General features: G+C 36.0%; 1 protein-coding gene across 1 annotated transcript in view; it reads left to right on the top strand.

Moving 5' to 3' along the window:
• The window catches only part of DPH6 (diphthamine biosynthesis 6), a 166,214-nt gene that overhangs the window by 92,574 nt on the left and 45,712 nt on the right, over window positions 1–27,928 (top strand). Inside the window, exons 4-5 of the mRNA XM_045823522.1 lie at window positions 3,661–3,734; window positions 7,656–7,774. Coding sequence (XP_045679478.1) covers window positions 3,661–3,734; window positions 7,656–7,774 — 193 coding nt within the window. The remainder of the gene's footprint in view (window positions 1–3,660; window positions 3,735–7,655; window positions 7,775–27,928) is intronic.

The following is a 27,928-nucleotide window of genomic DNA, read 5'->3' as shown; positions in this document are numbered from 1 at the left end:
CTGTATTCAGCCCTTGGATTCTTAAAGAGTGTTGATGTATTGACTCCTTCTGAATAAATCCTTGGTATAACTATCATTTTACATGTAAGTAGGTGCAGAAATAGTGGTAATAATGAAGCTATGTTTGTGCCAGTTCCTGTTTACTTCTGCAGGTGCTTTCTCTGTTGTTAGGGTTGGTCATGAAGGTCAGACAGATGCTGAGACCAGCTTCTTATCAGACTTGCACGTGTGTTTTACATTGATAAAGATTGGGGATGCTGGTTATCGTATGTAAATTGTAGCTCAACAGAGTTGATTTTTTAAAAAATCCTATGGGGAGAGGTTGTCAGTTGCCTTCAGGATGCAGGGCACATTTCTGAGCAGTCTGGTCTCAGTTTTTTAGCCTTTTTCTCCTCCAGTTCTCTATCCCTTGTGTGCCAAGCCCCTGTTGTGTGGCTTTGGCTCATATTCTTCACTCTGTCCAAGTTGTGTTAGAACTGATAATTCTAAAGAAACAGAACTGATAGGATGACGAAAACATATCAAAAGAGTGTTATTATGAAGGACTGGCACATCTGATTTGATTATAGAGGCTGTGTCCCTCCATCTGCCATTTGCAAGCTGAGCTGAAGGCATAAATGCTGGTGGTGTAGTTCCAGTTCAAACCCCAAAGCCAATGAGAAACGGGGCCAATGAAGTAAATCCCAGTCCAAGTGCAAATACTCAAGAACATGTCTAAGCGCAGGAGAAGTTGGATTTCCTAGCTTAAGCAGAGAGTAAATTCACCCTTTTTCTGCCTCTTTGTTCTCTTCAGGCCTTCAACCATTGGAATGCTATTCCTCCACCTTGATTAAAGCTATCTTTACTCAGTTTACCAATTCATATCCTAATTTTTGCCAGAAACATTCAGTTTACCAGTTCATATCCTAATCTTTGCCAGAAATTATATCTTACCATATATCTGGGTATCCCTTAGCCAAGTCAAACTGACACACAAAATTAATCATCACAGGTTAGTAGGCTAGTGTTGGGAAGTGATCATGAGCAAGTCTAACACTCAGAAATGAAGAGCTTTATCTATCAAGTCAGGCCTTTAATTCATATAGTATTAATGATGGTGGTGGTCATGGTGATGGTACTCAGGAAAAGTTATCAGTAGAAGTCTTAATAGATGTAGTTATAGAAGTAGTTGTAATAATGAAGATTATAATAATGATGAAAGAAAATATTTATTAATTGTTTACTTGGCACTGGAAACTGTTACTTCTCTGGATTATTTCATTCAATCTTTATAATAACCCTAGAAAAAAGGAACTACTGTTACCTTCACTTTATGTGAAGATCAGTAAAATGAACCACAGAGAAATTATATAACTTATTCAAATACCAGAGCTTATCAGTGGTAGAGATTTCTAATGGCTGGTAGTAATCATGACTGATGAACAAATCATTAGTTAGATTTTAATTGTGGACTCCTGGGTGAACTCTTGGCTGGCTTACCACCGCCTCTGCCTTGAACCATGGTTACTGGGCATTCTCAGATCAAGTTTGGGCAGGTACAGTAGAAAGCTCACAACGTTTGACCCTAACTGGTTTTCCTAAGCTATTTTGTACATTTTTCAGTAGCAAAACCAAATGGGATCTTTAGCTTCCCCCTGTTTCTTTCAAGGGAAGAGCTTTCTACAATTGTACACATTTTGGTTTTTGCTCATTGAGAATTTCAACTCTCTTGTATTATTGGTACAATATTTTGTAAATATTTAACTCTTCAGGTCAGATTTTTTTATACTGCCCTTATTTTTCAAAAATTCTAACATTAAAACACTAATGATCTCTATTTAGACTTTCAAAGAACAGTCAGAATTCAGCTGGATACATAATTCTGGATCTGATTTGTTAGGTATTATCAAGCAGAAAATAAAAGAGATGGAAATGGAAGAGGATGTCAGAGAATTCATGTAAACTAAGAATTAAACAATTATTATTTTAGGATTGTAGTGAGCATTAAGCAAGAACTATAGAATATTAGCACATTTTAAATGGATAATAAATGCCAATTATTATTTTAACCTTGGTTTGACTGAAAGAAAAACACCAGTGCCCCTTGTCTTTGTTTCCATGATCTATAGAGGAATACTTACACACACCCTGACACACACACACTTGGCACTTTATTTATGTTTTTTTTAATTGCAGAACTGAAATTTTGATCTCTCAATGACACTGCTCACTACTCCCTGACCTCTGCCATATTCGCATTTAATGAGGAACACTATGCCTTGACTGTTCCTGATGAATACAATGAAGTTTATGGGAAGAAAATAGCTAGGAAGGTTAGAGAAAGGTTATAAGCAATGTTCTCCCAAAGTTTCTGAAATAGGAAAGTAAAGGAAATAGCTCTTTTCCTGGAAACTTTATCTAATAAAAAGAGTTATTTTATTTTGGGGAGGTTTAGCAGATATTTCTCTATCATTCTGGAGAGAAAATTTTAAATTGGCTTTATCTCCAAAGGCATGAGAGATTCCTGTTGTGAATATTTGTTTCTTTATTATGGCATCCTTTTAGGACACACTGGCTTATTTCAGTATGTCTTGAAATATTAATTTGTTTTTATGTGAAATACTATTGTTTTCCTTGTAGGTTTCCAAGTTTGTAGAGTCTAGAGTATTAATAATGCAGTCGTCTCTCTGAAGTGGTTTCTTCTGTACTTCGTATGCTAGGATGGATTTCACTGTATGCCTATTCAGAGAATTCCTATTCAGTTTGTTACTGGTAATTACCCACCAGTCACTTTCTTCATATCTATTTTCTAGATAACAGTTCCCTAGTTTATACCTGTATTATGTATTATTCTTCCCTAAGTATATTATGTTATACTTATTTACATTAAATCTCATCTTAGACCAGCCTTCCAAATCCCCAAGTTGTCCATATCTATCCATGCACTTGATTGATCTTCCTTTCTTTTATGTTTCCTCCATCCTCGGTTTGTGTCGTCTGCAAACTTGATCATATTGGAATTTACATTCTCTCCAGATCATTAATGAGCATGCTGGATAGACTAGTCCTCTTCCCTGTGGGACGCTGCTGGATATACTACTGGATGTTCTTAGTTGTAACTCTATTGATAATAATTCATTGCTTCCTTCCTCTCACAGATTTTTTTTTACCAACTGTACTATACTATTATTCAGGCCATGACTCTACCATCTCTGCTTCCTGGGTCCTTCTCCTTATTGTCAATCATCTTTTTCTAAGCTACAGATAAAAGTCATTGTCTTCCCTTATCCACTTATGCCATTGCTTAATTTTTTAAAGAAAGACAATCTGGGAAAATATTGCCCTTTACTAGAAATTTCTCAAAAAATTTACATGAAACATCGATGAGTCTTTACAAGTGTGTTAAGTGAGAAAACATTTTGGAAGTGCTGCCTAAGTCTGCTTTTTTCCATGGAAAATGGTCTCTAGTTATTTGGACTTTAAGTAAAAAGAATAATTAATTTCCCCCCAGCTGAGATGACTTAAATATATGTATTGTTTTTCCTGAATGTGGATTGCACTTTCAGTAAATTATGCGCCTTCCAGGTGGTTTTCCAGATGAGATACAGTTCATTGTCAGAGCATGATGAAGAGTCACATGTTCATTTATTTTTGATGTTATATGTTTTCCTTTATTTTCAGGAAAAAGAAGAAGTGGAAGGGATATCGGTGGGTGCCATACTTTCTGACTATCAGCGTGTTCGTGTAGAAAATGTGTAAGAGAACATTATTTGTCCTATATTTAAGTACATGTGCATTTAATAATGTGAATGAATAAAAATATAATTGTATCCAAATAATAAATAGATATGATACTCTATATTCCCTGTGGAACTAACTTTATATATATTATCTAAGTAAAAAAAGCTGCACTTTTACTTTTTTTATAATTTTCTATCACACATGGAGAAAACTGTAACTTACCCTACAGAAAAATACATTATTTATAATAAAAAATTTAGGCAAAGATTTTTAAAGTCAGATGTATTATTTTTAATTTTTCCTTATTTGAGTACACCCTTTTAATCACTTTTAGCTCATCATTTGTAATAAAAATCAGGAGTTTGTAGAAGGGATGCAGTGATGCAGTCATATCTTAAAGGAAAAAAAAGCTTAGTAAGGAATCTCCCCTTTGGTCCTTAGGATTCAGTTTTTGGCTAAAAATATTTATGATTTAAATAATTACAAAGTCATTCAGCTTTCAAGGAATTTTTAGGTTGTTACTCTCCACTCTTTTCCACCCCCACCAAGAGATATAATATAGCGCTATAAGGCATTGTCTGCATCTGCAAATACCAAAACAGTTCATTTTGTTATCTGAACCAATATTAAAAAATACAAGGTCAAATGAGAATTAGTTAGGAATGATTTGGCAAAAAAAGCATGCATGGATTTATTTTTTAACTTATTTGAATAAGTATAATATTGTTTAGATGCTTTGTATATAATAATATTAGCAAAAAGAAAATGTGGACTCCAATATTAATCTTAAGTAAAATCTAGCCTCTAAATAAATAATTTTGCCATTCAAAAGGGTGAATAGAAATAAGAGCTGTATTTATGTGATTGTTTCATATTCTTGAAAAAGAAACCTTCATATTAACTTATTAAAAAAGTGCAATTAATGGACTTGAACACTTTAATTTTTTATCTTATTTACTTTCTCCAATTACACAGTGAATTTAAGGCAGTTAAAAATACAAAATTTAAAAAGTAAATGACAGTAATGCAAGGCAAAGCATAATTGTGTGAAGGGTAATGTGACTCATATTTGGGGTATACTGGAATCTCTGGAGAGTGGCAATGTAAATGGAGGAGGTTAAACATGTATTTTGGAGAAGTTTTTCTTACATTCTGCCTGTGTACATTTAAGAACATCTGAACTGTAGATTGATCTGAATTGTATATCCCTTAAGACACACTTTAGAAGTAATGATATTCTTAACAGCTTTAAGGTCATCTTCTCTGAGAATTATTTAGCTTACAAATCTGTTTTTTAATAAGTTCAAACCCACACGGTTAATGGGTAGCCAACCCATACACAGTGCTGACATCTGTTGATGAAACTTAAGAAGCCAAGTGAAAGCATGCTGTTGGCTAGGAAGCTCTCTGGAAGAAGGCCCACAGAGTACTAATGGATGGAGGCAAGACTGTTCTCAAAATGCCACCTAGGTTCACTTCAGCACATGCTTAAAATGTCCAGATTTTATACCATGAAGCATATCTACAATAATTTTATCCTTGAAAATTTAAAAGCAGCATCATTGGGAGTCCAATGGTCTACAAATTCAGTTTTGAATTAGCCTGTCTTCAATTTGTAGTTTGTGTTGCATCATTATATTTTCAAGATATAATGCATTTATTAAATGTCACAAGCTCAAATGCAGCATTGATTCATAGAGGAAATGTATTTGAGGTGTAATATTTTGAATGTTGAAAAATTTAAGTAGGTCAAGAAGTTTGACTTAAGTCTACAAATAGTCAACAGATTGTAGATATCAAAACAACAGTCAAGAAGTTTGCAGTAAGGACATAAAGAAATAACATGTTTCTCATAAAAAAAATCTCAGCTAAAAACAGTAGAGCCTAGTTTGATTAGCAGGCCTTAAACATAGGTGAGAGGACAGCAAGAACTGTGATGCTCATGTTACATCGGGAGCTTCAATTTTGCCATTTTTGTATTAACTTCCTCAACATTGTTCCGTATGCCCTGGGACACGTAACAAAGGATAATTATATAAAACAGTCTCTGTGGTAAGGAAGGTTTTTGTTTCTTTGAAAGTCAGGGTATACGTACATGAAAAAATATTATTTTTAAGGCCATGGATAAGTAAACAACCAAATGTGCGGCACATTTACTAAGTTTGGGGTTCTCTGAGAGAAGGAGAGATCAGTGTGAACTGGAGTGGTCAGTCAGGTAACCTTACCAACATTAGGGATGATAGGTTTTAGAGCTATAATTCTTGCTTGAAATCTGATTCAGCCACGTACTGTGTGACCTGGGCAAGTCAGTTGGCTCTGACTACCATTTATCAAATACCTGTTTCATCTAGGCATTGTACCACATTCTTTATATTACTTTTAATCAATTTTAGCCCTCCTTGAGAAAGTGACATTTAAGCAATGGTGTGAAGCAAGTGAAGAAGGCAGGGAGCATGGCTAGTATTAGGCAACAGTGAGGAGGTTTGGGGTGGCAGGTGGGCTGAGGGGAGGGTAGTAGGAGATGCAGTGTGAGAACTAACCACGCTGAGATCCATGCACGTCTATTGTAAGAACTTTACTGGGAAGAACTTTACATATGAACACATTAATTACTGAGAGTGATGAAGAGGGTTTTGAGCATAGTCCCATGATCTGTTTCATGTTTTAAAAGGACAACACTGGTGCTGCATAGAAAACTGATTTTGAAAGGGCAAGGATAGCAAGAGGGAATGAAGTTAGGAGGATATCGACGTGAGAGATAATGGGGCTAGTAGCAGGTGCCCCATATACCTCAGGTATTGTTCTTTTGTTCTTATTTTCTTTTCACAGAGTTAAATTATTTTTTAAAATTTCAGTTAGTAGATAAGAATAGTTCAACCATAGGTATTGTCCAAGTAACACCCCCAGGTGTTAGTAGTGGAGTTGGTGAAAAGTGATCATAGTCTGTGCTGTCATGGACTGAATGAGGAATGTGAAGAAAGAGGAGTGAAGGATGCCTACGCTTTCTAATCTCTTAACCATCTCAAGAACTTGGAAAGCAAATATATTTGTCCCTGCTTATGAACTAGGAAACTAAAGACCTAGAGCTTAGTTGTTGTTTTTTTCCTATGAATCATGAATGTTCTTTTATTTTAATTTTCTAATTTTCAATTACAGTTCACATTTAGTATTATATTAATTTCAGGCATACAGCATGATAGTTAGACTTTTGTATAACTTACAGTGTGATACCCTGGTAAGTCTAGAATCTATCTGGCACCATGCATAGTTATCACATTATTACTGCATATCTCTGACTTGCCGAAGTCACGTAGGTAGTGAGTGCAGAAGGAGTGTTCAAGCCCAGGCTTGTCCTGACTCCAACACCTGTGGTCTTTCCACAGTGCCACAAGGTGCAAGATGTAGTATAATGCCACAGCAGAGCAGGTGCCCCATATACCTCAGGTATTGTTCTTTTGTTCTTATTTTCTTTTCACAGAGTTAAATTATTTTTTAAAATTTCAGTTAGTAGATAAGAATAGTTCAACCATAGGTATTGTAAATGTAATCAACGTTATTATTTTATGAGGCATATTTTATTTTCCTATTTTGCATATGCTTCACAACTGGGATACCCAGGGAAGTTCTAAAAACAAGAATAATTATCCATTGGCATTTGGGAGCTTTTATGCATGGAATTCCAAACTTACAGAGAGTCTTACTAAAATTAATACTTCTAATCTGCCTGGAGATTTTATTTTTATCTGTTTGTGCATAGTCTATGGAAATTAAACATTTTTATTTTGTATATATAAACTTCATAATGCAAAGCATGTTTTTAAAGCATTTTAAATGCTAAAATCCTTGAGAGAAGCATTAGGATTAAAATCAATGTTGCTATGGATCCAAGTATACAACATTAAGATATCATCTGATTTTTTCATTTTACTTTATAGGTGTAAAAGGCTTAATCTTCAGCCTTTAGCTTACCTTTGGCAGAGAAACCAAGAAGACTTGCTCCGAGAGATGATATCATCCAACATTCAGGCAGTCATCATCAAAGTAGCAGCGCTGGGTACGTAGCCTGACTTCTCAGGGCGCTGTCTGTTACCATGCACATAATGAGTTCACTAATAAGCAGTTACAGTGAAAATGGAAGAAGGATTTTGCATATAAAAATGTGGGATCACAAGCTGAAGAAATTGAGTTAGGGGACATTTTAAAATGGGCTTTTGATCATTTACTGGAATACTTAGTAGTGAGCCTCAACACATTATTTTTAAGTGTTGATATTAACTGCCTCTAAACTGGTAATGTATTTTGGTCCTTTAAGTTCTGTTTGTGGGATTTGGAATTCAGGTTCATAGGAAATCAGAAATTCAGGTTGAATTTTTAATCCTTTGGAAAGCTATTTGGCACCATACTTGATATTTCTCTTGTATTTTTAACCTATACTGAATAGTGTTAAAATAGAATGATTGGCTTTGTTTGTGGATCAGAAACAAGCAGACTAGTGGGGTTTTGTTGGGGATGGTGAGAAAGTCACATTTGAAAGCATGTCATTTGATCAGTTAGCACAGACGCGATCTTGTAGGCAGGTGGTAATCTGATTCAGATATGGATATTACATATGAACACATTAATTTATGGCTTTGCATTTTTATAATTATATTCATTTTCAAGAAACCATAGGGTTTGAGCCCAATACATTTATTTCATGAACCTATTACAGGAAATGCCCTGAAGCCTCAGGGCTCTCAAAGCCTCAATCATGTACCTCATTTGGGAGTGTTTACTTTTGTGATCTCTTAAGTAACGAGGTCTCAAGCTGTGGAATATTTTACAAACAAATTCACATTTTACACAGCTTTTAGGGGAAGATTTCATAATATTTCTCCTTGGTAAACACCAAGCTACTCTCTTCTTAATGCAGTCACAGTGTTGTCTTGAGCAGAAAGCCTTATTTACAGAAACTGCAGTTGATAAAAAGAGAAGGATTGAAGTGGTGTTGTGTTCCTATTTTTGAGAAGAGTTTGCTGAGCAACTCTTAGGATTGCAGTTCTCACAATAGATATATCTGTCATATAATTTTCTGTATGAATCTATATAGAATATGCTCTCTCTTCCAGATTTTCTAAGATTGCCTAGTTCTGTAATGAATTGTATGTGACATCTCACCGGACAGTACACACTCAATTCCCTTTACTACTAGAGAACGGAAAGGATTAGAACCCAGAGAGAACCTGCATCATTTGAAAGATAGATCCATAGAATGTTACCTTACTGCCACTGTTACTCGAGTATGAAAGTGATATTGTGTATCTGTTTATTTGTGTGTGTTAGTGCCTCTATTAGGGGTCAGAGATGATAATTAATTGTATTCAACTTTTTGGTAAAGTATAAACTGAGCTATTTTTCCTCACTCTCTCCATGACAAAAGTATAAATTTGACTTTTAACATTTTAGCACATACTTTCTTTTGACTACCTATAGGTATGCAAAGATGAAATTTATTCTTGAGAACAGTATTAAAGAAATATTTACTGAGTAGCACATTTCTTCTAAGGGTATAGAAAAATATAAATAATGCAGTATAGGTTTCTAATCTTTTTTCACTCTTTTTAAAGTTTTCAGAAAAGGATTTAAGCAAAAAATAGGACAAGAGGAGCCTTCCATGAAGAGAGGGTTCAGCAAAGTTTTGTGACCCTTTAGATTACAGAGTAGTCCTAGAAAAGGGTTGGTTCTACATGGATGTATAAAAGTATATTTCTGATAGTTGTGTTAGATAACTTTGGTGTCTGCAGGCTCTGGAACTCTTGAGCTTTTCACAGAAGCAGCTTAGTATTTTAAAAGTTTCTGTTTTATTTTATTTTATTTTTATTGTTTATGCTGTTGTAGTTGTTTCCCCTTTTCCTGCCATTCCCTGCCTCTACCCAGCCCCATTCTCTCCCCTCCTCATGCCAATCCCTGTACTTTTGTCCATGTCCATGGGTATGCATATATGTTCTTTGGTTAATCCCTTTACCATCTTTCATCCTGTCCTCACCCCTTCCTTTCTGGCAACTGTCAGTCTATTTCATATATCTGAGCTTCTTTTACTATTTTGTTCATTAGTTTATTATGTTCATTAGATTCCACCTATAAGTGAGGTCCTGTGATATTTTTCTTTCACTGACTGGCTTAATTCACTTAGCGTAATTTCCTCCAGGTCCACCCATGCCATTGCAAAATATAAGGGTTTCTTCTTTTTTACTGCATCATAATATCCCACTGTATAAATGTACCACAGCTCTTTTATCCACTTTTATACTGATGGACATTTAGGCTGTTTCCAAATCTTGGCTATTGTAAGTAGCACTGCTGTAGACATAGGGGTCCATATATATATATATATATTTTTTTTCTTTTTTTGTATTGGTGTTTTGGGATCATTGGGGTGTATTCCCAGTAGTGGAATTGTTGGATCAAAAGGAAGTTCCATTTTTAATTTTCTAAGAATACTCCATATTATCTTCACAGTGGCTGCGCCAGACTGCATTCCCACCAATGGCACACTAGGGTTTTTAAACTTATTTAAGAAACCATTTGCACATCAGATTTTAGAACAATCCTGTGTTTTAGAAATATTAATTTCTAATTTTATGAGTATTACATGAAAACATTCTTGCTGTATAATATTCAATTTTCATAGATTAAGAAAAGAGTCCGTATCTTTTCTAGCCTCTCCTTCCCCAACACATACTTCTTTTCCTAGGGATACACACCAGAATGGTGGCTGACCATCTTTATAGATCACTTTTATTTTGCTATGTGTGTGTGTATATGTATATATGTGTGTGTGTGTATATATATATATATATATATATATATATATATATATATATAAAATTGTTTTATCAACTTTTTAATGATACTACACAAATGTAGTATTATTACACATAGTCTGTGTATTGATTGGGAACTTACCTTTTTTTGAAAACTCAACAACATGTCTTAGGGATTTTTACATATCAATAAATATAGATCTACCTCATGTTTTGTTTTTAAGTAATATTTTAGTAAAGTGTGGCATAAATGCAACAAAGTGAACAAATTCTTAGTGTATAACTAGGAATTGATGAATTTGATGAAATTTGATGCATTTCCACAAAGTGAAGATACCTATATAATCAACACCCAAATCTAGATACAGAACATTGCTAATGTCCTCCTCATCAGTATTTGCCAGATACTGACACTTCAAACTATAGACTGGCCCTGGCCGGTGTGGCTCAGCTGGTAGGAGCATTGTCCCATAAAATGAAAGGTCGTAAGTTCAATTCCCAGTCAGAGCACCTGCCAAGGCTGAGGGTTCATCATCTGGTTGGCGGAGCACGTATAAGAGGCAACCAACCAATCAATGTTTCTTGCACCAGTGTTTTTCTCCCTCTCTTTCCCCCTTCCTCCTCTCTCTCTAAAATCAGTAAGCATGTCCACAGGTAAGGATTAAAAAAAAACTGTAGATTAGTTTCTCCTGTTTTTTAATCTAATACAGTTGAATCATATAGTATGTTCTCAATTGTGTCTGGCTTCTTTGGCTCAATGTTATGTTTATGAGATTCATTCACATTATTGAATAGAGCAGTAATTTGTTGATTCTCATTATGGAACGGAAGTCCATCGTAGGAATGTACCACAATTTGTCTATTTTATCATAGATGACATACAAGTATTTTCTAGTTTGGTGCTGTTATGATGGTGCACTAGGTAACACATTTTGGTCAATGACAGACTATGTATGCACTGGTGGTCCTATAATGGAGCTGAAAACTTCCTATTGCCTAGTGACGTCATAGCAATCCTAACATTGTAGTGCAGTGTGTTACTCATATGCTTGTGAGACTGGTGTAATGAAACTCATGGTGTTTGTTGCCAGTTGTATAAAAATAAAGCACATATAACTATGTACAGTAATAATACTTGATAATAATAATAAATGACTATGTTACCAGTTTACGTATTTACTACACTATGCTTTTCATTGTTATTTTAGAGTGTGCTCTTTCTAATTATAAATAAGAAGTTTGCTTTTAGCAGTAGCCATGTACATCTCATGCTTACCACATCTCTTGATTGAATCATTTTTCTCTTTTGCTTGATTTAATGCTGCGTTTTGTGTAGTAACGTGCTGTACAGCTGGTATAGGCAACACCATTTAGGTTTGTGTAAGTATACTCAATAATGTTCACACAATGACAAAATCACCTAATGGTGCAATTCTCAGAATATATCCATGTCAGTAAGTGGCACATAACTGTATAAATACTGCTAGGAACAGATGAGCTCATCCTGTACATTTTATGCCCGAGACCTAAATTTCTAGTTTCCATTTTTTCAAGCTGCCCAGATTTCTTTTAATGGGAGTATATGTATAATCTCATACCTCATGAGCTCATGATATTTTAAAATTGAATTCAGGACCATATGAGAATGATAATGATTCTATAGTCTATCTGTGCTCTTTCTTTCTTTTCACAGTGGAAAACCTCTGTCTTGAGGACAGAGAATATATTATTTATTAGAAAATCTCATAATTAGTGGGAACAAAATAAACAAGTAGCATGTCTACAATATATTCTTTCTATTAACTGGGATAAGCTCCTTGAAAAGAAAGAAAGAACTTGTATGATCTTATAAACATCAACTACAGATCTCCTGGCAAAAACAAACAAACAAAAAAAACACAAAGTCACTAACGGTATTTACTATCTGGGAAGAGTCTTTGTCTTTGGACTACTTTTAGCAGGATATATCTTGTTGCTATGATTGATCTTCGTAAACAAATCTGGAATCTTTAGTTTTGGGGCATGGCTCCCTGGAACATGTCACGGAAAGTATATGGTTTGTAAAATAGATATGTTTCACGACTGAGGTAGCTATCTTCTGCGTGTATGATGTAAAGTATGTGTGTTGCTTAGAGACCTTACATGTTCACCCAGGTCACACCAGGTTCAGTGTGTCCAGAAAACACCAGGAAGGCCAGCCTGATGGTTCTGGCCCTCTCCCTGCTTCACGTGGCCCTTTCATTGCCTCTGTCCTTGAAATTATCAGTAAAGCTTTTCACTAGGTAAGGTCTCTGTTTTTATGAGTCTGATTTGACAATCCAATCTTAAGTTATTGTAAATTGGCCTAGTTAATGAGATTATTTTTCTAGACCCACAGATATATGACACCCTTTGGCAAGAAAAAAGAGCTGACAGAAAATTAACAAGGAGGACTTAGTGATTGCTAGCAGCCCTGATAAAAACAGGAATCTTTAAAATAACAAAAAAGAAATACTAAATGGATTAAAAACAGGAGATCAGATTTCCCCACCACTGAAAAACCTGCTTCTTGAATGTTATATTTGCTTACCAAATAATTACATCGATCACTAAAAAAACATGCAGGTAGTTGGAGACCAAGGGTGGGTGGCTACTGAATGCTAAGAGTATTTTGTTTAAGACTTAAGACTCCTTATCAAAAATACCAGGAAAATCCTCAGAATACTTATTGTCATGGATTATTAGAATTAACATTAAGAGGCCACATCACTATTCTAGACATTGTTGAGTGTAAAGGGTTATTTGGGCTGAGCAGATGAATGCTATGAGTTTTCTCTGTGCTTCTCAATGGTATGACAATTAACTTGCTATAGTGGATTAAGTCTGGGATCTGGTGGTTTTACTCTGAGAGAAGTAAGTGCCTTACTCCTTCCCCAAACTACAAATAGACTATTTTTTAAGTAAGAATAGGAATGATTTGAGCACAAACAACCCTAGCAGGGGTGTCCAACCCTTTGGCATCTCTGGGCCACGCTGGAAGAAGAGTTGTCTTGGGCCACACATTAAATACACAAACACTATGAAAACTGATGAGCAAAAAAAAAAGGCTTTAAATAAATTTATGATTTTATGTTGGGCCTCATTCATAGCCATCCTAGGCCACAGGTTGGGTACCTCTGCTACAGGCTTTGTGATGACCAGAGGGAGACATATAATTTAATGTAAGCTTGTGCTATAGTCACTGGAAAACAAAAGAAAAGCCTCTGATTACAAATATGCTGTATTGTTAAAATCAAAATGATACCTAAATAAGAAAGGTGTTTTCTACTTCAGATGCCTCAATAGAGCAACCACCCATTAAGCACCAACCATGAACACGGTATCACAAAAAGAAAATGATAATTTTTCAGAAAACAAACTCAAAGTCTTGGACATTGTGATCTATGATAAATAATTCAAAATAGCTGTCATGAAGAAACTCAATGACATAAAAGAAAACTCAGAAAGGCAGTTTGATGAACTCATTAAAATTAATGAACTGAAGGAGTACTATACCAAAGAGATTGAAACTATAACAATGAGCCAAACAGAAATTCTTGATTGAAAAAATTAAATAAATGAGATAAAGAATGCATTAGAAATCACTGAAAATAGAGCAGATCTTATGGAAAAGAGAATTAACAAACTGTCTGACTCCATTAGAAAGGTCAACACAAGGATAATGGGTATTCCAGAAGGACAAGAGAGGGGAAAGGAGAGGACCTATTCAACAAAAATAATTGATGAGAATTCTCCAAACCTAGGGAAGGAATTGGACAGAGAAGTACAAGAAGCTAACAAAACACCTAATTGTCTCAACACAAAAGATCTTCTCCAAGACACAATATATTAAAACTATCAAAAGTTAATGATAAAAAAATTATCATGGCAGCCAGAGGGGAGGAAAAGAAGATAGTAAGCTACAACAGAAATCCCATACAATATTACCAGATTTCTCAGCAGAAATTCTGAGAAATGGAATGGCATATTCAAAATATTGAAAGATAGTAACCAACAACATGAATACTCTATCTAGCAAGTTATCCTTTAGATATGAAGGAGAAAAAAGAGTTTTCCCAAACAAAAACAGAGAATTTACCATCACAAAACCTGCATTACAAGAAATGTTGTAAGGAGCTCTTCCACGTGAAATAAAAACACAAAACTTTGAGTAAGGTGACAAACAGAAGCAGCAAATTGCAACTGTGTTTCAGACAGAACAGACACTAAACATTTAATTATAACATAAAGATTAAAAGGTAAAAAGCATGAGCAATAACTAGAGCAACTTCAGTTAGGTAACAAATGCCCAACATAAAAATGAATAATTTGTGACTACAGAAACACAGAAGTACAGTATGGAAAAGAATGAACTTGTATAGGCAAATGAAAATAAGATCTGTCAGAAGAAAAAGGATGATTTTATCTATAATATGTTTTATACAAACCTCATGGTAACCACAAAACAAAAATCCCAAGCTGAGACACAATATACAGTAAAAGGAAATGGAGAAAAAATCATATTGAAGTAGCACACAGAAACACAAGGGCAGAGAAACAGTGGAGACAGAGCAATCGGAGTACAAAAAATTAAATGGCAGGAGTAAATACTCATATATCATTCATCACCCTAAATGTAAATGAGTTGAATTCATGAATCAAAGACACAAAGTAGCTGAATGGATTAAAAACAAGACCTAGCTATATGCTTCCTTCAGTAGACTTATCTTAGTTCCAATGACAAATATAGGCTCAAAGTGAAGGTGTGGAAGATGATACTCCAAGCAAATGGAACCCAGAGAAAAGTGATGTAGCCATACTCATATCAGACAATATAGACTTCAAGACAAAAAATGGTAAGAAGAGACATATAATTATAAAGGAGATAATCCAGAAAGAATGTATTACATTTATTAATATATATGCATTCAACTTTGGAGCAGCAAAATATATAAAGCAATTATTAATAGAGCTAAAAGGAGAAATAGACAGCAACACGATAATAGAAGATTTCAACACCTCACTTAAAACAATGGATAGATCATCTAGACAGAAAGTCAACAGGGAAACATTGGCCTTAAATAACACATTAGACTACATAAACATAATAGGTATTTTCAGAACTTTCCATTGCAAAGTGACAGATTACACATTCTTCTTCAGTTCACACGGAACATTCTCCAGGATAGAGTGTATGTTGGGACACAAAAACTGTTTCAATAAATTTAAGAAGGTTGAAATCACATCAAGCATCTTTTCCAACCACAATTGTATAAAACTTGAAATCAACTACAAGAAAGGAAAAAATCACAAATATATGGAGATTAAACAACCTGAACAACTATCGCCTCAGTGTAAAAATAAAGATGAAATCAAAAGATATAGAGACAAGTGAAATGAAAATATGACATACCAATATCTTTGGGATGCAAAAAAGTAGTACTAAGAGGGAATTTTATAAATATATAGCCCTCCCACAAGAAACAAGACAAATCTCAAATAAACAATAGAACATTGTCCCTTAAGGGACTAGAAAAAGAAGAACAAACAAAGCCTGACATCAGTGGAAGAAAGGAAATAATAACAACTAGAATAGAAATAAGTAATATAGAGACTAACATGACAGTAGAGAACATTAATGAAACAGAGAGCTGATCCTTCGTACATGTAAATAAAACTGACACATCCCTTAGTAGACTTAAAACAGAAAGAAAAAAAGACTCAAGCAAATAAAATCATAAATAAAAGATAGTTTAGCTATGGCCAGGTGCCTCCGTTGATTGGAGCATCCTTCCACACACCAAAAGGTTGCAGGTTCACTTCCCAGTCAGAGCACATACCAAGGCTGTGGGTTTGATCCCTGGTCAGGCACATACAGTAGGGAACCAATCAGTGTTTCCCTGTCACATTGGTGTCTGTCTGTCAGTCTGTTTTTCTCTCTCTCTTCGTCCCTCCCTTCCCCTCTCTCTAAAATCAATGAAACAAACATATCCTCAGGGAATGATTTTTTAAAAGACAAGTTATAAATGATACTGTACAAATACAAAGCATCATAAAAGAATACTATGTAAGGCCATGCGCCACCAAATGGACAACCTAGAGGAAATGCACAAATTCTTATAATCATATAACCTTCCTAGACTGAATCATGAAGAAATAGAAAACCTAAAAAGACCAGTCACTAGTAATAAAACAGTAAGCAAAACCTCCTCCAAAAAACAAAAGTCCAGTATTAAATGGCTTCACTGGAGAATTCTACCAAACATTCAAAAAAGATTTGACATCCATCCTACTCAAATTTATTTTGAAAATTGAAGGGAGGCAGTGCTTTCTACTCTTTTAATGAGTTCAACATTACCATGATGCCAAAAACAGGCCAGGACAACACACACACACACACACACACACACACACACACACAAGAAAATAACAGGCCAATAAATCTGATGAATATAGATGCAAAAATTCTCAACAAAATACTAGTAAATTGAATACAACAATACATTAAAAAATCATACACCACTGTCAACTGGAATTCATTTCAAGGTTGCAGGAATTGTTCAACATTTACAAATGAATCAGCATGCTAGAGGACATTAACAAAATGAAGGATAAAAATTTTATCAATGAATGCAGAAAAAGCATTTGACAAGATACAACATTATCTGTGATGAAAACTGCTATTAATATCAATATAGAAGGAAAGTACATTCACATTTCACATACTAAAGATAATACCGTATTTTTCAAACTGTAAAATGCACCTTTTTACCACATTTTTTGCTTCAAAATTTGTTCCCCTATTTTCCTCCTCTAAAACCTAGGTCCATCTGGGGTCCGCATCATAAGACGCACCTAGGTTTTAGAGGAGGAAAAAAAAATTTGAAGCAAAAAATGTGGTAAAAAAGTTCATCTTACAGTCTGAAAAATACTGTATATGACAAACCCACAGCTAACATCATACTCGGTAATGAAAAACTGAAATCATTTAAGATCAGGAATAAGATAATGATGCCCACTCTCACTGCTTTTGAACATAGTATAAGAAGCACTAGCCAGAGCAGTTAGGCAAAAAAAAAAAGAAATAAAAGGCATTCAGATTCAGAAGGAGGAAGTGAAATTGTTGCTATTTGCAGATGACATGATTTTATATATTTAGGAAACTCTCACCCTGGCTAGTGTTGCTCAGTGGATGGAGTGCTGGCCTGCAAACAGAAAGGTCACTGATTCAATTCCCAGTCAGGGCACATACCTGGGTTGTGGGCCAGGCCCCCAATTGGGGGTGTATGAGAGACAACCAATCCATGTATCTCTGTACATTGATGTTTCTCTCTCTCTCTTTCTCCCTCCCTTTCCCTTTCTCTAGAAATAAATAAATAAAATCTTTAAAAAAAAAAAAGGAAAGCCCTCAAGACTCCACCAAAAGTTTATTGGAAATAAACAATTACAGTAAAGTTGCAAGATACAAAATCAGTATACAAAAATCTTGCAGTTTTTGAGAAATAGTGGAAGCTTATTTTTAATCTTGTTTGTTCACAGATATCATATTTTCCATTTGATATTGATACATTTACCCCCTTGAGGGAACTTGTAGTACTTGGTAATTGCACCCATCTGTAATGACAGGGGAGAAGTGGACCCTCCAATGACAGTCACCTCCTCAGGGAGTTGTGCAAGGTCCTCTGTCACTTGGTCAACAGTGTAGATATGGGCCCCTAGAGAACTGTTAGGCAGAAGATCAGAGTGTCTCTTGGTCTTCTCCACAGCAAATTTCAGAACCAGGGACTGCTGGTAGTGTTTTACAAGCCATCATCATTTATGCAGATGCAGAAATACAAGATACTGCCATCAGCAGACTACTTTCTTTCCCAAGGAACTGAGAACCCAGCTCTGTTTCATTTATATAACTAACCATGAGCTGTCACAAAGAGAAATGAGGAGAACAATCCCACTTATAATTGCAAGAAAGAGATTTAAATAACTAGATAAACTTAACAAAGGAGGTGAAAGACTTCTACACTGAAAGCAACAAGGTATTGTTGAAAGAAATTGACAACACAAAGAAAGGGATATTCCATGTTTATGGAATAGAAGAATTAACATTGTTAAAATTTCCATGTTACCAAAAATAATCTACAGATTCTATGCAATCCCCATCAAAATCCCACTGACATTTTTCACAAAAATAAAATAAAAATCTATCAAGTGTGTATGGAACCACAAAAGACCCTGAATAGTGAAAGCATTATTCAGGGGGGAAAAAAAGGAAAGGAAAGAAACAAAGCCACAGGTATCATGGTCCCTGATCACAAACTCTAGTGCAAAGCCATGGTAATCAAAACAGTATGGCATTGACAGAAAAACAGACACAGGCAAATGGAACAGAATATAACTCTGCATGTATACAGACAACTCAGTGTGACGCAACACAAGAATGTACAATAGAAAAAGAGAAGTCTCTCCAAAAAACGGTGGTGGCAAAACTGGACAGACATATGCAAAAGAATTAAAATAGACCTCTATTTTACACCATACATAAAAATTAACTCAAAATGGATTAAAGATTTGAATGTATGACCTGAAACAATAAAGTACAAAGAAGGAAACATAGGCAGTAAGCTTCTGGATGTCAGACTCACTGGGGTTTTTGCGGATTTGATTCCAAATGTAAGGGAAACAAAAAAAGTAGACAACTGGGATTATATCAAACTAAAAACCTTTCACACAGTAAAGGAAACCATCAACAAAACAAGAATAAACTGGTAGACTTCTACTCAAGAAGGAGGCATAAGTAAACACAGCTTGCCTCCTTGCACAACGACATCAAAATTACAACTATAGAACAACCATCACTCAAAACTGTCAGAAATTGAGTTGAATGGAAGTCCACCAACTATGAAATTAAAGAAACCACATCCATCCAGACTGGAAGTAGGGGTGGAGATACAGAACAGGCTGATCCTACGCTCACGTGTGGTGGATAAAAATTTGGGAGGAATATTTTGGGAGTGAGGGGCCCAGTTCCACACCAGGCCCACCAGCCCAGGGTTCCAGTGCTAGGGAGGTAAGTTCCCATATCTTCTGGCTGCAAAAAACTGCTGGATTCCCGATAGTTCCTCTTAAATGCCAAACTTACTCAGATGCACTCCCTCAGAGCTCCAGTACCACTGGAGTAGCAGCTTGAAAGGCACCAGTGGCTTATGGGGAGAAATGGAAGTCTCCAGCATCAGGGTAAGGCTCTCTCGCAGACAGAAAGGCAGGAAGAAGTCAGTGTGCTTTTTCTGAGCCCTTTTGCCACAGAGCATGCAGGTGGGAGCTATAGCTGAGACTCTGTCAACTGGCTGACACTGTTTACCCCACCTTGGTGTTTCCCTGAGGCTCCGCCCCACCCAACTTACAGGCACACCCAAGCTATTAACAGTGGCTTTTCTATATGAATGGCTGATATTGGCTCATTGTTCACATCTTCCTAAATCTTCAAAAGAAGCAACAGCCAAGTTCAACAATCCACTGTCCCCTGTATGACTTGCTAAGTGGTCCAAGACATGTCACTAGCAGCAGCCAGCCTAAGTTCACAGCTTGGCTTCCCCTGGGAACCTCCAAGCCCAACAGCAGTATCAGCCATCTGCAGATTGCTTTGTAGCTCATGCTGGGTGGCTCCAGGCAGAACACAGGTGTTGGCTAACCTCAGCCTGAACAACCCAGGAAACCTCAGAGCCTGCGCTCCCAGTGGACAGCCACAGACCACATCAGGGTACCATCACCTTGCCACTGCATGGCAGATCCTCCATGGAGGGAGGATTTTGGGGGGTCAGTGGTCACAGCCAGCCATTGCAGCCAAAGAACCTGGGTAAATCATTCCCATTCACCTGCCCATAGCAATCAAAGCTAAACTACAAGAGGAGAGTATACTCAGCCCACAAGGAAAGCGCACCTCAAGTGCCATCTTTGGTGATGGAGGCTGTGCCACTGGACCCTCTAGAACACCTACTACATTAGGCCATACTACCAAGACATGGAGTAATAGCAGTTCTACCTAATACACAGAAACAAACACAGGGAATCTGCCAAAATGAGGAGACAAAGGAACATGACCCAAATGAAAGAACAGATCAAAGCTCCCTCCACAAAAAGAACTAAACAAAATGGAGATAAACAATGTATTAGAAGTAGAGTTAAAAACACTGGTTATAAGGATACTCAAAGGAACTTAGTGAGGACCTCAACAGCATAAAAATGATTCAGTCTGAAATAAAGGATACACTAATTGAAATGAACAATTCACAGAGAATCAACAGTAGAGTGGATGAAGCCAAGGATCAAATCAATGATTTGGGACATAAGGAAGCAAAAAATAATCAATGTAAACAACAAGAAGAAAAAAGAATCTGAAAAAAAAAAGGATATACTAAGGAGCTTTTGGGACAACTTCAAGGGTTCCAACATTTGCATCACAGCGGTACCAGAAGGAGAAGAGAAGGAGCAAGAAATTGGAAATAAATTTGAAAAAATAAAGAAAGCTTCTCTAATTTGGTGAAGAAAACAGACAACAGAAAAATGCAAGTCCAGGAAGCAAAGATTTCCAAACAAGATGGGCTCAAGAAGGACCACACCAAGACACATCATACTTAAAATGCCAAAGATTAAAGATACAGAGAGAATCTTAAAAGCAGTGAGAGAAAATCAGATAGTTATCTACAAAGATGTTCCCATAAAACTGTCAGCTGATTTCTTGAAAGAAACTCTGCAGGCTAGAAGGCATTGGCAAGTAGCATTCAAAGTGATTAAAAGCAAGGACCTACAACCTAGATTAGTCTATCCAGCAAAGCTACCATTTATAATCAAAGGGCAGATAAAGTGCTTCCCAGACAAGGTAAAGCTAAAGGAGTTCATCTTCACCAAACCATTATTATATGAAATGTTAAAGAGACTTATTTAAAAACAAAAAATGATCAAAACTATGAATAAATTGGCAATGCATACATATCAACAGTTGAAATAAAAAACAAGTTATGCATACAAGAAGAACAGAGACAGAATCATGGATATGAAGTGTGTTTTATTGGTCGCCAAATGAGAGGGAGGTGTGGGAAATGGGTGAAGAAGTGCAGGGATTAAGAAGTACAAACTGGTAATTATAGAATAGCCATGGGGATGTCAAGTACAGTATAGGAAATGGTATAACAAAGAACTTATACACATAACCCACGGACGTGAACGAAGGTGCAGGGATTGCCTGAGGGTGTGGGGGGTGCTGGGTAGAGGGGGGCAATGGGGGAAAAATTAGGACAACTGTAATAGCCTAATCAAAAATATCATTCAAAATAAATAAATAAAATAGATGATAGAATAAAGTTCAAAGTGAAAAACCAAAAAAAAGTCAACCAACCAAATGAAGAAAGATACTTGCAAATGATATATTTGTAAAGGTTAACTATCCAAAATATATAAACAACTCATTCAACACAAAAGTAACCATATAACCAATTAAATAATTGGCAAAGGATCTGAATAGATAATTTTTTAAGAAGGGCATATAGATGGCCACAGACATGTGATAAGATGTTCAACATTACTAATTATTAGGAAAATGTAAATCAAAACCATAATGAGATACCACCTCACACTTGTTAGAATGGCTGTTATAAAAAAGACAAGAAACAAGTGTGGAGAGGATGTACAGAAAAGGGAACCATCTTACATTATTGGTAGGAATATAAATTTGTGCAGCTGCTATCACAAACAGTATGGAGATTCCTCAAGGAGTTAAGAAAGTTTTTAGCATATAATATAGCAATTTTTCTGGGTATTTATCTGAAGAATTATAAAAGCACTAATTCAAAGCAATATATGTACCTCTAGCCTTATTGATTTCAACAATATCCAAGATAGGGAAATAACCTAAATGTCCAGTGTACATCAATAGATGAGTTGGGCGGGGGGGGGGGGGGAGAGAGAGACAGAGAGAGAGAGTGTGTGTGTGTGTGTGTGTGTGTGTGTGTGTGTGTGTGTGTGTGTGGTCTGTTCAGAAAGTATCCAGCCATGTAATGTGAAAAAATAGAGATATTTATTGAAGATACAAGAAACATTGTACATAGAACAATGGTGCCTCAGTCACCTTCAAAGTAGGCACCTTGGGATCTCCCCTAGTTCTCCCAGTGTCTCTTCCACTGTTCAAAACACTGCAAAATCCTTTGTTGGAATTGCCATTAGCTACTCCTTCGCATTTTCCTAAATCTCATTGATGGTCTGAATTTCTTCTTTTTCAAAGGTGATTTTAATTTTGGCAAAGCTGTAATTCTCAGGGCACCAAATCTGGGCTGTAGCGGGGCTGAGTCACCTGGGTGATTTGACATTTCAATAGAAAATTCGGCATGAGACATGATGCCTGAGCAGGTGCATTGTTGTGATCCAGCTGACAACAATTGCCCATAGCTGCAGCCATTTTTCTTGTATTGCATGTCTCAAATGATGAAGAACACAGAGATAGTACTCTTATTAATTGTTTGGCCTGGCCGGGGGTGGGCACACTCATGATGAATAACACCTTCCCAATCAAAAAACACAGTTAACATGGTCTTGATCTTGCTGTGACTTTCTGGCGCTTTTTTTAAGTGTGGAGAATGAGATGATTTTCGTTGGGATGACTGGGCCTTCATTTCTGGATCATAGCCACAGACCCACCATTCATCCCTGGTTATTACCTTCTGGAGGAAATGTGTTTCATTGGTAGTGAGTGATTTGAATTAAGTCATTAGCAACTTCAGCGCAATATTACTTCTGCTATGGTAGCAGACACCACGGAACGAATTTGCCATGATGCTTTCATTCCAAGATCCTGCATCACAATCTCGCACACAGAAGTTTTTGGAATCCCCAGATCAGCTTCTAGTTCTGGCACTGTCAGTTGCTGATATTTGTCGATTGCAGCCCATACACATTCAGCATTCTCAGGTGTTCTGCTGGTTTCAGGCCTTCCAGGGTGGGGATTGCTTTCAACAGATTCTCGACCATCTTTGAAGTGTTTGTACCATGATTGTATTTGCACTGCACTCATTGCATCATCCTCTAAAGCCTTCTGAATCATCTGAATAGTTTCCACAGAGGAATATTCAGGCTTAATGCAAAATTAGATGCAGATTTGTTGCTCTACTCACTCAGGTATTTTGTAAAAGGCAAAAGATTTATATAATCTGATGAGAAACCAGAGTATTCACTCAGACATGTTGAATGTGATGGCCACACAGTACACATGCTCACTCAACGGCGTCTATTGCCCCCACTGACTAGTACAGTGAAATCATCATTGTTCACACGTGCACATTCCAGTCCACTCTCCTTGGCTGCCAGGTTACGTCAATGTCACACAAACACATACGCATGCATTCACACAATGGAATACTCTTCCTCCATTAAAAAAATTGAACATTTTCATTTGTTACAATATGGATTGCCCTAAAGGGTATTATGCTAAGTGAAATAAGCCAGATGAAAAAGGACAAAAACCCATATGATTTTGCTCATGTGTAGTATAAAACAAAAAAGTAACAAATGACCAAACAAAACACAAATAAACTCATAGATACAAACAACAGATTGATGTTATCAATGGGTGTGAAGGTGAGAGAAAGGCAGAATGATAAAGGAGGGCCAAATATTGGGTTGGCCAAGAATTTAGTTAATATTTTTTCTGTAAGATGGCTCCAGTAGCACTTACTAGTCTTTAACTTCATTCAAAAGAATTTTGTTTGTATTGTGACAGCTGTCATATCAGTGTGCACTTTAAAAAATCCTAGCAATTGTTGAATTTTTGTGCAGCCATTTTAATACTGAAGATGGAAGAAAATACTCAACATTTTCAGCATATTATGCTTTATTATTTCAGGACAGGTAAAAACACAACTGAAAGATTTGTCCAGTGTATGGAGGAGGTGCTATAACCAATTGAACATGTTAAAAGTGGTTTGCAAAGTTTTGTGCTGTAAATATCTCACTGGACGATGCTCTAAGGTCAGGTGGACCAGTTGAAGTTGATAGCAATCAAATCAAGACATTATTTGAAAATAATCAGTATTATACCATGTGGGAGATAGCCAACATACTCAAAATATCCAAATAAATAAAGTTATTGATGAAAATGAAAAACATGTCTTTTATTTTACGGAAAAAAACAAATTTTTTGGCCAATCCAACATATGGTCACTGATGGAAACTAAACTTTTGATGGTGAGGACATAATGGAATATATAGATATTTAATTATAATGATACACAACTGAAATTTATATAATGTTATTAACCAATGTTTTCTCAATAAAAACAAATGTTAAAAACACAAAAAAATGAACAATATTTTGCCATCCACCTAGGTATAATGGAAACAGATTTCTACTGCCTCCCATAGCTTGATTATTTCTTCAAATGTATAATAATTTAATGTGATGGAATTCATTCAAGGAAATGAAAGACCACCCTTAAAGGAAATGAATCTGGGAGAGATATAATGAATCGACATCACTGATAATTAATCTCTGGCACCAGGCAGAGCTGTGTTTGGTATACTAATCAACACTCTCATGTTACATTATTTTAGTGTGTAAGCCATTTTTCCTAAATTGCACAAATATGACTAATGTACCACGGTAATAACCTATGTTCTGGCTTGATTTTTATTACCTCTGTTTTGCTACTTGTACTATAGAGCTTTTTGGTGCTTGTCTTGGAGTACTATATCAGACCAACATAATGTTCCTGAAAGCTCTTGATGAAAAGGAATTGCTAGTCCAAATATCAATGCTAGAGAGTTTTTAGTAGATTGGCTGCATCTAGAAATGGCCCTAGAGGAGGGACAGAGCTTTAAATGACTGGCCTAATAGAGTATTCATTTTAATGGAACATCATGTCAGTCAACAGTGCAGGAAGAAGGCCTATACCTTATCCAAGAAAGACTATTGCATATTGTAGTCATTATGGGAATTGCTTCTAAAGATGAATGACCAGAAGTGTCACAAGCCAACCTAAGGATGCCAATTTATAGAGATACTCTATTTAGCCTAGATTATGGTAGAACATTACTGGACAGTGAGAGCTTTATATTTGTTTTGTGTTGGCCCAGCTACCACAGATATAAAGGGGATTTGCCTTTCACGTGGTGCAAATGTTGGGGTTAGACTGACAAAGAACAACACTGTTGTCCTGAAGAGAGCATGTTGCATAATGATATCTGGAAGCAATGATTAGTAAAAACTGTATTGTGCTATCTGGCACATAGTTATGTCTTCAACCCAATCCAGAATTTATTGAACAGTCTCTAGCCACTACCCCAGTCACTATGAATGTGAATATTCAATAAAAGAAGTTATATCTGTTAGACAAGAAGTAGAGAATAGTACTATAATAATAATAATTCCGGTAGACCTCACATGCTAACCTGAACCAGAATATAGCGAATATGATAAGGAAGGACTTGGAAAGGTGTCTGATGGTCCTGGACCTCTCCCTGATTTGCTCTGCTGTTTGATTACTTCTGTCCTTTGGTATCCAAAGGGCATCTCTGGGCCACACTGGAAGAAGAGTTGTTTTGGGCCACATATTAAATATATTGTGACACGTAATCACACAAAAAATCTCATAATGCTTTAAGTAAATTTATGATTTTGTGTTGGGCTGCATTCACAGCTGTCCTGGGCTGCATGTGGCCTGCAGGGCACAGGTAGGACATCCCTGCTTTAAATGATCAGTAAAGGCTGATACTGAATAAGGTCTCATTTGTGAGTTTGATTTGCCAATTCAATCTTTTGGTTTAGTTCAATTTCTCATTTATTTTGTACCATGTTACATGTGTGGGTTGTAAAGAAAAAATGTTTAGCACAGCTAAAAGCTTTCTTAGCAAATTTTACAGAAACTTGGGACATTGGCTAAATATAAGCATTAGGGTGCAGGGGTGTCCAACTCACAGCCCATGGACCACATGCGGCCAAGAATGGCTATGAACATAATGCAACACAAAATCGTAAATTTTTGCTCCATTAAAACCTTTCTTTTTGCTCATCACTAATTACTGGAAGAAGAAGAGTTGTTTCGGGCCACACATTAAATAAGCAACCACTAGTGTGTACCCAAGCACTAAATACACTAGTGTTTGTGTATTTAATGTGTGGCCCAAAACAACTCCTCTTATTTCAGTGTGGCCCAGAGATGCCAAAAGGTTGGACACCCTTGGTAATGTGAGATATGGGGAAACAGAACCAGGACCTTGGAGACATCTCCAGGGTTGTAAATCTGGAGACAGCAATTTTATTCCCCCTCTTTCCCAAGGTATATATTATTTTATATTCCAGAGTGTGAAAACACAAGTCTTTTACTTTTCCAAGGACAATCTCAGAAATGGAGGGGAAACAACTCTTTTTTCCCCTAAGTAAACATTCAGATTTATTTTTTTTAGGATTTCTTACCTACAGTAGAAGCAATTACTTGAAAGATCATATCTCATTCTTATCACATTGCTCTTGGGGTAAGAACTGGGTCAGAGAAGAGCCAGAATGTAATTATCTACTTATTGCATATAAGCAGTAATAGTAATATGTTCTGCTCCAGGAAATTCATGTTAGCATTCAGCATATCAATAAATAGATATTAAAATTTTAACAATATATGGAACAGTCTCATAATAGCAATGCTAATACCACCACCACCAGTGTGATTGTTGAGAACAGTTAAAAATAATTTTTTACATATGATTTCCCAAATTTCCCTTCTCATTTTTAAGAGTTCCATATGTGTTTTGTCTGAACATATAATGACTATGTACTGTATACTATTTTTAAACAACTTTATGGAGTTATAATTAGCATATCGTGTAATTCACCCAGGCAAAGTGTACAATTCATTGTTTTATAGCACATTTACAAGGTTGTCAAGTTATTACTGTAATCAAATTTTAGAACATTTTTGTACCCCCAGAAAGAAACCTGTATTCATTAGCAGTCATTCTCCATTTTTCCCCAGTCGTCTTCTCCCATCCCCAGTTCTATGCCCAATGAAACTACATCTTTTTATCTTCAGATTTGCCTATTCTGAACATCTTACATGAATGGAATTTAACAATATGTAGTCTTTAGTGACTGGCTGCCTTCACTTAGAATAATGTTTTTAAGGTTCATCTATATTATAGCATGGATCAGTATTTGATTTATTTTATTGCCATATAATATCCCATGATGAATTGCTTGATTTAATTTGCCAGAACTCTGTAATATGAAAAATAGAGACATTTATTGAAGAAGATACAAAAACATGTACATAGGACAATGACACCTCAGTTGCCTTCAAAGTAGATACCTTGGGACCTCCCTAGTTCTGCCAGTTGCGATCAACTGCCCCATTGTA

The sequence above is a fragment of the Phyllostomus hastatus genome, unplaced genomic scaffold (assembly GCF_019186645.2).
Source record: "Phyllostomus hastatus isolate PE091 unplaced genomic scaffold, TTU_PhHast_1.1 phas_scaffold_501, whole genome shotgun sequence".
Taxonomy (NCBI): domain Eukaryota; kingdom Metazoa; phylum Chordata; class Mammalia; order Chiroptera; family Phyllostomidae; genus Phyllostomus; species Phyllostomus hastatus.
The sequence above is the reverse complement of the archived record's forward strand: the minus strand, read 5'-3'. Positions and strand labels throughout refer to the sequence as shown.